The sequence below is a fragment of the Protopterus annectens genome, chromosome 1.part0 (assembly GCF_019279795.1).
Source record: "Protopterus annectens isolate FY-2018-M chromosome 1.part0, PAN1.0, whole genome shotgun sequence".
In the NCBI taxonomy this organism is placed as follows: domain Eukaryota; kingdom Metazoa; phylum Chordata; order Ceratodontiformes; family Protopteridae; genus Protopterus; species Protopterus annectens.
In genome coordinates this window covers 1,537,321,916-1,537,334,245 of record NC_056725.1, presented here as the reverse complement: position 1 = coordinate 1,537,334,245, position 12,330 = coordinate 1,537,321,916, and the positions used below count along the sequence as shown (strand labels likewise).

At 38.8% G+C, this 12,330-nt stretch overlaps 1 protein-coding gene across 1 annotated transcript in view; it reads left to right on the top strand.

The window, feature by feature from the left end:
- LOC122803380 (solute carrier family 22 member 3-like) overlaps positions 1–12,330 on the top strand; it is a 423,027-nt gene that overhangs the window by 358,022 nt on the left and 52,675 nt on the right. Inside the window, exon 3 of the mRNA XM_044073001.1 lies at positions 11,475–11,629. Within this exon, the coding sequence (XP_043928936.1) occupies positions 11,475–11,629 (155 nt within the window). The remainder of the gene's footprint in view (positions 1–11,474; positions 11,630–12,330) is intronic.

Below are 12,330 nucleotides of genomic sequence, written 5' to 3'. Positions count from 1 at the left end.
ACCATGTACTTTCTGAGGAATATGAAGTCTGAAATTCAAATGCCTGTTATTTTTAAACATTTGTTAACCAGGAAGCTAGTCTGACTTGGAACAAAACAAAGCCAATTTTCAACAGAGCAGGGAGAAGCATCTTTGTAAGGGACAGAAGGACATGCAGACTCAACACAGAAGGCACCCCAGCCAAGAATCAAACCAGAGAACCTGTAGCTGTCAGGCAACAATGCTACCAGTGCACCACTGCACTGCAAATCTTTGTAATGAAAACTGAAGATACAGAAACCACAGATTTTATGAGGAACAGAACAAATATGAGGCAAAAATCTGCAATTTTTTACAAATAGTGGTGGGTAGGGAATTCAGGTCCTTGCCACCTGCATCCAAGGTACAGGGCTCAAGCTTGAGTATCTCTACCCACCACTATGTGTTAACAGGGGCAATACACACACACACACACACACACACACACACACACACACACACACACACACACACACACACACACACACACATTTACTAGCTATGCCCCTTCTGCCCAGACTATAAGGTAGTTATCACTGCCACTAGGCACTACAAAGCCAGCTACCTAAGGGTACCCAATTATACTGAATGAAACCAATATTAATACAAATGGTAGTCTGACCAGCAGTAAGGCTTTCAGGAGTAGCCAGAGTTATAACCAAATAAATATATGCAAATATTCTCAACATTTAAATATTTTTCTAAAGGACCAGCCACAGTGAGAAGTTTCAATATATTTAATAATAAATTATAAAATAACGTGAAAATGCTAAATATCTATTTACAGTAAACAACCGAGTTTCAGTCACAGGAAATATTAAAAATAACACAGCTGGAAAGATTCACACAGTTACAGAAAACAATACTTAAGTATTTTCACTATAGTTTCCTACCTGATTTAGAGAATTACTATCCCTGGTCACTTACTAACGCAAGGCAAGTTAAAGTGGGTAAATGGTCCTTGTTGTCAGATCTTAGACAGAATACAGAATACTAAAAGCAATATTCTGCTAATATCTAAATATTATTTCTAGCTTACAGAATGCCATCACACACATCTGGTCATCCGACTCTGTTTCCCGCACTATCCCCCATCACTAGAAGCTGCCAGGATTTTAGCACCTACATGTCAATAACACACACACACACAATAGCATTTCTCAGATCTGGTTTAGCTGCCAGAAGTCATAAAACCATAAAACACTTCCCTTCTTCCTACAGGAGCTAATAAACCATACTTCTTACAGGCATTGCATCTCCAGCTTCTTTCAAAACTGTGAGATAACATCTTTATGGCCTAGGTCAAGTAGTTTAATTTTCTTACTATTTTTGAAGTTTGGGATTAAACTTTTCACTTCTGGTAACCTCTGTCAAAACATATACATTTAATTCAGTTTTAATAATACATGTACATTTCTTCTTTCCAACAGGACACACTGTTGATACATTTTAACACAAGCAACTTTACAAGTACATTTTAAAGACAAGCATCTGCACAATCAGTTTGATACACAAATGACATATAGTTCTTTACAAAATTCCAGGTAGCTGTGCTGGCATATGTTACATATCCACTGCCCTACTTCTCCGGGAATGGCTGGCAGTACCTGCTATCATTACTACATATATATATATATATATATATATATATATATATATATATATATATGTGTGTGTGTGTGTGTGTGTGTGTGTGTGTATATATATATATATATATATATATATATATATATATATATATATATATATATACATTTGAAGACAGAATGAAAGCGCTTAGCATCAGTTTTGCCTTCAAGTGTCTTTCTTTTAGTTTATAAGAAAGAAGTTTGTTGTTTTATTAGTACAGTTCTTCGTTTACGTTAGTTATCACAGTTTGGTTTTATTATTATTAGTGATTTTTTCCAGCTATTACTATGGAAGACATGCAGATGGTGGAACCAGGCTCTAGTAGCCCGTCTTTACAAGATTTCACAGTGCACAATATGCAACCAGAGTTTTTATCTCTAATAGAAGAATTTAACGAAACCATGTACAAAGCTCATGGTTTGCTTATTAGATGTAACAGTCTCCAAGTGAATTCTAAGCAATTCACACTAATCTTAATGAGAGATAGTATTTCTTCACTACAGACAGTCAGTCAACGTGATATTTTACAGACAACCCAGGAAACAGATCAACTATTACTAAAAAATCAATCCCTTGAACACAGTGCAGATCAAAGTGTTCTTTGTGCACTAGTTCCTGAATCTGCAGCACAAGTACCATTTACAGAAGAAATTTTGTATTTTGTAAATAGAAAAGCGACTCATAATCTTTTTTTACAAGGAAACAGGAGACAGAAAACAATGGGTCAAAGATAAGAACCAAACCAAATTCACTCCAATAACCATCATTGCAAGTCATTGATCTTCGAACTGGAACGCAAGTTGTTTTTATTTAAAAACATTGAGTATGATAACTTTTTTCTATGCTCCTGCATACATCATAATATTGTTCCTCATGGCCTCAGATTTTATAAATTTCCCAATGGTACTACCAAAGAATCTAAAATCTATAATGATTTGGTTAATTTGTACAATGATTGTGGAGTGACATCCCTCAAAATGTTAATAGGACACAACCAAGAAAGTATGAACATTATTAAAAATGAAATTGAAGACTTACACAACACTATCCTTAAACACCCTGACTTTGGATTATTCAGACACCTTTTTGACAGTATATCTCCTAAAGTTATAAGACATATAGCCATCTTGATCCACAGAAAAATCAGAAGTAAGATTGTGATTTAGAACAGTATCGAAGCGAGAGTGCATACAGACTAGCCAACGAAAACTGTAACAACAGATTTTATCACAAAAATGAGTAGGTGACAAGACAAGTAGAACAAACTGTGGCACCAGTATCATTCTCCATTCACTTTCCTTATCAACAGGAACATCCTAACATCACATCTACATTTCAACAGATTGATGTTAATACTTCTCACACTCCACTCCTCGGTGAATTTTCACAAAATAACGTATTAAGGGCTAGTTCTACAGAAACAAAGGTTCCTTTTTTATTGCAAGAACAAGCGGTCCATATGAGCACAGTGACTACATCCACAGCAGGTGCGAGAGACAGAGTGAGAGAAAGAGGGAAGGGGGAGGCAGAGGACATTGTAGATCTTCATTCACAGGGAAAACAGTAGTGACAATGAACTTGATGAAGAGACAATTTCAAATGAAAGAAAGCATATGCTTACTAATGCAGTTTTCATCCTCACTAACGAGATTTTTCTGAGGCACATTTAAAGTTGCTAGAGGGTTCACCTTCATTCTTTCACAAAGGGCTAAGATCACTGACACACTACTTAATTTAAGGTTATTTCTACGGAAATTAAATCTTAAATTGTTATATAGTGACAAGGTTGATGAAGATATATCCACACTTAGCACATCTGAAACACACAGATTCATTCCTAAGAAAAGAAGTGCCTTTAATCCAATTTTGAACAACACCCTATCCACTTTCCAGAGTGTCTGCGAGCAGGAAGTTAGACGTCTTTTACAGCAACCTAATGTATTTAAATGGTACAACCTTTCCAAGGCAGAACAACTTGCCCTTACAGAGCTTAGTCAGGATAGAACTTTACGTATTATTAAAGCTGACAAAGGCACCAAACTAGTTTTAATGGAAATAGAGGACTATATCAAGTCGCCACACCATTTGTACTTGATGTTTACATCATATTGACAGCTCCTTACAACACAATGTTTTAATAGTTAGTGCTAGTTCAGTGAACACTGGATCATCTGTACAGCAATGTGTGGTTTATTCTCTACTAACTGCATGTTCTAGTGACATAATAAGACACCAGACACACACTGAGTGTGTTTAATGTTTAGCATTAGGGGTGTGCTCTACTAGACAATACAGGCTATACCACTGTGTGCCTTATTTCAGTTATAAAATAACCCCCGAAAAATATCAAATAAAGATACATTCAAAGTGTAAGCAAGAAAGCAACAGAAGAAATTAAAAATTATTGGAATAAAAAAAAAAAAAAATTGTCTCTTGGATTAAATTGCTCCAGACAGTATGAGTCATGCTGGTTTTATCTCATACGCACAAGTTACAGAATTTGATTCTTACCTTTGGGATGAAAAATTTTGCTGGGCTTAAAATGGCCCACAAGGCCTAGTACTAACCTATGAACTTACACACACACACACACACACACACACACACACACACACACACACACACACACACACACACACACACACACACAGAAAAAACTCTTTTGTTACTGCGCAAAACAAACCATGATATGTTTATATATATATATATATATATATATATATATATATATATATATATATAAACATTTATCTAGTACGCATACTAGTCATCAATAAAGGAAGTGCCTGAGGTAAAATTAGCATCATTTTAATTATAACACACATTTTATTAAAAAAAACCCAGTAATAATCCTAAATATCAAATCCAATATCTATTTGCATGCTGCATTACATATATCTATTCCTATTTTATGATACTCTTCAGCTGCTTAAACAACAGAGGAAGAAAAAAGGTTTCCAAAACCCTACACCAATCTCTGGATCAGGCATACAGTATAATACTTTGGGCAGCACAATTTTATTCTGCAAATTTCCAGTAATTCTAATTATTTCATGGTACTCTAATGGAAACCTCAAGAAGCTTATGAAGAATACAGGATACAGTGAGGCCTCATTTTGATTGGACAAAGCCATTTTTGATTGTTTTTTCTCCTTAGTTCAACTGGGCAACAAACGGACTTTCAGAGTAGTAAGTAACATGTACTGAATACTTTGTCCTGGGTCCTGACCATACCTCTCAATTACCCAGAGTTTTCTAGAACATCCAGGCTTTCACCTCATAAAATTTGTGGTTTTCTGGCAAATCATAATGACATACATTTGTGATATACATTGCATGTCTCAGAAAATGCAAAAATGCAAATCCTGCTATTCTAGGAGCTTTCTAAGTTTAAACTTTAGAAGAGTGATATTTAGAACCTGTCCTTGTTTTTGGGCATTTGACCCCATTATTTTAGGCCATGTCCACATTTCTTGCATTAAGAAGTTGAGAGGTATGCTCCCTGAAACTGCTTTGATGAGAGAGATATATGTTACTTTTTCAATGACCAAGAAGAGACTAGTAATATCTATTTTTAGGGTGTGAGTGGCTCACTCTCACTTTGAGGATGTAGGGGATCCTGCTCCCACCACATAAACACTTACATTTTAGTGAGTCTTATCATCAAGGGGTGTAATCTTCTATGAATGGCTTTACTAGTTTTTTATTTTAAAATCAAATCAAGAATGTACATTAAAACTATGTTTGGCTTTGCTGCATTGCTGCCTATCAAGCAGCGCAACTGCTTTGTTTGCTTTCTTTCTCTAAATGTCCTGGTAATCCCTTCAGTAGTTTATTCATGTATATGCACTCAAATGACACTAAAATGAATCATTTCCCCTCAAAGATTCATTCAGTAGCTTGTCAATGCATGCTGTAGCATCATTTCTCTCCAAACATCTGTCTGTTTATGTATAGTATACACAAGCACCAAAATAAAATATATCCCCAAATAACCCCTTCAGCAGTTTGTCCAAGTATGCACAAGCACCTAAATGAAATGTTTCCCCAATGACCCCTTTTGTCCAAGATTGCACAAGCACCAAAATGAAACATTTCCCCCAATGACCCCATTCAGCAGTTTTCCCAAGTACACACAAGCACCAAAATGAAACATTTCCCCCAATGACCCCCTTCAGCAGTTTTCCCAAGTACACACAAGCACCAAAATGAAATATTTCCCCCAATGACCCAATTCAGCAGTTTTCCCAAGTACACACAAGCACCAAAATGAAACATTTCCTCCAATGACCCCTTTAGCAGTTTGTCTAAATATGTACAAGAAGCATGCTAGTAAGTAACCCTAGTTACCTGAGAGACTTGTTGTTCTTCTCTGCCCTAGTATCTCTCCAACACACCAAATGCACCTACAGTGAGCTGAGGGATATAACGTATTTGAAACCTAAATCTTGCTGTGGGTGCCAATGATGCATCCCAAGACACTGTCTTTCTAGCACCTCAGCATCACCCCCCTCTAACTGCATAGCCAATTACAGGTCTTTTGGGGCGGTGGCTATGCAAGATTATGAAAGTGGGGAGTGGAGGCCCTACTGTACACACACACACACACACACACACACACACACACACACACACACACACACACACACACACACACACACACACACACACACACAAATTTTCTATTTTTTTTTTGATTTTCTATTTCTTTTAAGTTTACACTCATTAAATGACAAAAGCACTAAGTATAAAATAATGGCAGCTGTTAGCTTCATTATAATCTGAGCTCCATGGCAGATTAATAAACTGCAGTGAAACAGTGGACTCATTTTTTTAGTGGGCATTACCTGTACATTAACACTCTGCTGGAGAACGTTTGTTCTCCAGTCATAGTGGCGATGTACAGGTCACCCATTCTTTACAGCAGATTAAGGAGCTCAACAATCTGTGAAATCATGGATTAGAACTGCTGCTCTAAGGGATTGAGAGGGGTCAGTAGAGGTTATGTATTGTGTGCCAGCCACAGGAAATGTAACCAGCATAGCCCACTGGGGAAAGACCCATAGCAGACCAAGGACAAGCTGGACAGATTACCTCTCAGCTGTTCTTGGAATACCTGGGCTACAATTTGTTCCTGGTGACTGGGAAATCTTATCTGCCCTGCTCAGCTTAGTATCACCAATATCTTTACCAAGATAATCATCTTTGAAAATGGATGGCTGACTAGAGATCATTGTTTTAAATTAACATTAACTTTATACTGTGTGTCATTGGTTGCATACATCAAATGACATATTCTATATATATTCAAAAGACATTTTAAATTACTTAGTTTTTCAGTCCCAATATCATGATCATCTCTCAAACAGTCTATTTATGTACGTGGTTTCTCCACAGGTGCTTCATACCTCTTTTGTCTCCGGATATGTGATGTTCAATCTGGGACCATTCTTGCTGCATTACAGGTTTTCTTGAGGCATGACATGAAAAGCCTAGTTCTGCAAATCCAGCCTGTTGCAATTTTTATAACTTGTCCTATCTTGCAGTAGTAGCAGTAGTAGCTTACCCCCACGCTAATTTCTTTTAAAGAAAAGAAAATGGGGAGATAGGAAAGTGGTGAAAAAGGGGGCACAGAGAGGGACAGACAGTAGGAAAACAAGCTCGGGATGTGCTGGAAGGGTGTAGGGAAGACCCATAGCTGCCCATTTCTTTAACAGCAACAGCTGTGCATATGTTGAAAATTTGGAGTGAGTTTTGAGACCTTCCACCCCTGAGAGAGGGGTGAGGACAACATAGTTTGTTGCACTGCCAATTAGAATTATCGGTGTACATGTCGTATGGACATGTGTGCAAAATGGGAAGCTATGTATGGGGCGTAATTTTTTTTCGGGTACAGATTGCCCTTTTCTTTTTTTTTTTTTTTTTTCAGGGGAGAGTGGTAAGTGAGGTAGGGGAAATAGGTATATTTGGGGAGGTAGGTTGGGGAGGTAAACAGACAAGACAAACAAGATGCATACAGGGGCGGAATTTGACACATGGGGTGGGTGAACACAATTGACGGGGTAGGTTGTTTGGAAATTGCAAGCCCATGAGCCCACAGATGGTAACAGTGGAACTGAGATCCCCACCCATGGGCAGTCATCACTGCACCTTCACAGCCCTGGGGGTGGCTGTGCTAGGGGCTGAGTAGGACGGGCAGGCTCACCCGTGAGACGCACCACTCTCGCCTCAAGCTGGCGTAGGGGATCAGCGACTGAATGCTGGATCTCCCTACGCACCACAGCCCGGACCCTTCAAAGGGTGATGGGTGGCCCTTCTCCGCCCATGCTTGCACGTGGGGGAATGAGCCCCATCCCCTGCAGCGCTTCCACCCAAAGGTGGCACAGGACCAACGGAGGAGGGGAGTCCGGGCTGGGCACCAGAGCCACTGGTGCCAGGTGCACTCGCCAACTGAGGTGGGACAGGTGGGTCTGCTGGGACCGGCCTTCCCATACGTTCTGTGATTCGGTGTGTTTCATTACAACATAAACAACAGCATTCCAGATTAGTTGTAACAGCATGCAGTAATATTCCCATTAACCCAACACACCACAGTTCCAACAGTTGAACAGCAAACATAACACATGCATATATTGAACAACAGTGGTTATTCCAACCGCATGCAGGGATGTTTGGTAGCAAAAGGCCACCATGAACGTGGTGTTTGAACAGGGCACATGCATCAACATGAGTGCAAATATGTATGGAACAATAGGACATATATCCCGACAAATATTTAAGATTACACATACCCATTGAGGTGTGGAATTGCATGGTTTATGCACAAACAGTAGGGTGTAGAAAAAACCTCCATTAACATCTTATAAACACTTTTACTCTACACTACATTCCTAGTGACTGCAGGTGTATATTCCCTACATGAATTATTACACTTGCCACCATGCATTAGGTTGGTAGTGGGTTTGGCTAGGTCAATCTATACTTGAACTATATCTCACATACTAACTGTCCAGGATGCAGATGTTACTGCTACATATTTCATGGTTGTATTTATATTTCTTTATCTACATAGCTGGATGTTTTTACATGACATTTGCACTTCTAATTGTACAGAACCCTGCATTTATTGAAGCACACTTACATTTCTGGGGAACATATTAGCATGCTACTCATGTGCCAGATTTACTTATGCATGCCAGCCAGTAAGTGACTGTTGAGGACTGTATATTTACTTCACAGCTACTAGCACTTTCATCACCCACTTTAGATGGGACTGCAGAACTCTGGGTTGCCAGCACTTTCTAACACATTACTATTTGTATAATGCAAGGGTACAACAACATTTCATACTAAGTGAAACAGACACACTCTGGGTTTTAGACCTTTATTAATGACATTACACACTTTTCCACAGGCTCACTCCTTTATTTGCTTTAACGGTATATATGGCAGACATGTTCACGACATATTATACCTTTATTAATAGGTTAGCACACTCTATTTTCAGGCTCACTCACATATTATTTTATATGACAGTGCCTGCAGAGATATTATTCCAGACATTTGTTACCTTTCTTAATGGGTTACTACACTCTTTTTCTGCTTCTCTAACGTTTTTATCTGACAGTACATGCAGAGGACTTATTCAGTCCATTTTATGGCTGTATTATTGGACTACAACACTTTCTTTCATGCTCTCTCCCATATTTTATATAACAATACATGCAGAATAATCACTAACCTGCCTGGTGGCGCAGCCTTAGCAGCCTATCAGCATAGGCTTGCTGATTCGTAACACGGTCACCTGCAGCTGTAAAGTAAATGAAGGGATATTGAGACATTCCTATCCGTTATACATACTCCATTTTAAATCCTTACATACTGCATTCCATGGCTACATACTCAGTTGTGGGGCATCCCGCATCTCACGGGCCTTCTGTATCCACTGGTTCAGGCAGTCCTCCTTTCGTCTTTTCAGGTCTGCATGGTGGTGACGGACCTGCTCACCAGTCCGGGGAAAGCCTGTGGCACTGGTGAGGTCATGAGCTAACCGGTTCCAAGCCTCTGCCTTGTACTCCATCCCTTGGAACTGGCCCTGCAGGAGTCTTGCCTCGTGATGGTGGACTAGGAGCCAAACCATGTATTTGGACTCCTTGGTGCCCCATCTCTGTGCTCGGAAGTGCACTCCCTCTCCAACACCAGACATTCTGACCGCAGATGTGAGCTACAATCAGTTATGGCATGTATTCCCGCCTGTGGGGCTTAAATATGCCACATTTCCCGCACTTTTTTGTGATTGGCCATTTTGTAAAATTCTCGGCTGACTGCAGACCTGCTTAGTAATGGTTAAACTACCATTCCTAAGTTTATGAATGTTAATAGTGGCTGTTTCCCCTATGTTGTCATGGCTTAGTGGTTCTGTACTTTGATTATGATGCAAAGGGTCCTGGGTTCAAACCTTGTCATTCTTTTATTTTAATACTGTCTAGACAGGCTAGGGGCTGTGGCTGCGTTTAAGCAACTTAGCTCTATGTTGCCCCCCTGTGCCCTACAGTGCCCTGGTTGGCGCAGCGCACACCTCCTCGCAAACACATTGCGCTGGGTAAAGCGCTTTTAAACTTTGGGCAACTCTGTTTAGCTGGGTGAAGCACTATTGAAGTATGGGCAACTCTGTTTAGCTCGATAAAGCGCTATTAAACTATGGGCACCTCTGTTTAGATGGGTATAGTGCTATTAAACTATGGGCACCTGTGTTTAGCTGTGTAAAACGTTGCTTAACGGCAGGCTATTATATATCTGGGTCTTTTCAAAATATATATTTTGTTCACTGATACATTGGCCATGTCATTGCTTTTAATAAAATTTTATTCATGTTTGTCTGGTATTATTTCAAATACTGATTTAAAACATAAATAAGAAGAGAAGTGGTGGGAATCAAACTGTGAATGCCTTCTCTTTGTGCATACGCTCTACCATTACACTATTGCTATTTGGATTAATTTGCATAAGTAGTTCTTATATGCTCTTCAATGTCACAATTGCTAACTGTGGTTAAGCAATGGGCACACCCGTGCAAACAAGCGCAAATATGGGCAGCTATATCGTGGATTTAAAAAAAAAATATATCTTCCGTTTTATACCTCTGATAGGGCTTTACAGTGTCAGGGAGTGTGGTGTTGGGTGCAAGTACATTTGAGTGGACTCGCTCTTGTCTGTTGACATTATGCTTTTTAAAACCTTGCAGGGGCATGGACTTTTAGACTGCTCGGCAGTCAGACACACCCCCTGCTTGCCTACTCAGTCTGTGTAAGAGTTACGGATGAGTCAGCGTGCCCTCATGAATATTCATGGCATGCTGACGTCATACCATTCAACTGCAGCCTCCGAGTAAGACATATTAAGTCTTACACGGAGGTTTCGTGAATCCGGCCCATAATTTCACTTACTTGTGGCATAGTCTTCCAACTGTTTAAAAAAGAAACTGTTTTGTTTACAGTTTGTACAGTAACAATGATTGTTGATAGGGAAGAGAGATTACAAGAAATAGCCTGGTCTGAAAGGTAAAAACTGCAAGTACAATAGTTGTGCGACACAAATCTGCCTCCGATTCCTACAACTGTTTTGCATACTGAGAAAAACATCATGTGTGCTTTCAAGGGCTCCTTGGATATTGATGATAAATTGTACTTTAGTAAAAGCAGCAGTAATGGTTATCAAAGAATAAAAATGCAAAAAAAAGGTACTTTATCTAGTAATACATAATAAAACTTTTATTGTAGCACTTCTAGTACATTTTCTGATTTTTTTTCTGTTTTTTTTTCCTGTAGGTTTGGAAGAAAGCCTTGTTATTTGATTTCCTGCTTTGGAATAGGAGTGTGTGGAATGATTGTAGCATTTGCTCCCAGTTTTCCTGTCCTTGTCATCTTTCACACCCTGCAAGGCATGTTCGGAAAAGGAGCATGGATAACGTGTTATGTAATGGGTAAGATGAATATTCATTGGTGAGATGATACCCGGAGCATAAATCGTTCCATCCAACGGAGCACTGCAACTTCGAATGGGTGGAGCCTAAGCTTTTTGATAGAATTAAATTATGTCCACACATTTATATCGCTGGAACCATAGGGGTTACTAAAGAAGCATAAATAGCAAACTCTTCAGCACAAATTATTTTTATAGCAATGTTATTCTTTAGGTTGTAGGTCAGAAAATGGATTTTATAAGTGACAGTAAACACAATAACTACTACATGTGTAACATTTTGTAAACAACTTATAATATCTAATCAGTCACTCAAGTTACACACATATTGTCCACAGCATTTTGTTTATCAAGGTGAGAGGTTCACATGAGGCTAAGCAGTTCTATCTGTGTTACTTACTTGTCAAAATATTTAGAAAAATGTGAAATCTATGACAATATAAATAAATATTACGTGAACAAAAATCAATATATCATTATGTGCACTTGACAGAGGCCAAATATCAATATAGTAGTGTTTGCCATTGAATAAGCTTTAAGAAAAAATATTTTAACACACTGTAAGTAGCATGGCTTTAGAATTATTAATGCAAATATGAACAAGCAATGTTTGATGCAAAGAGGCATCAGTAGGATATAACTGCAGAAATACTTTGAGGTGTCACTCTGATGTAATGAGTTAAGAATATAATCCTTCAAGAT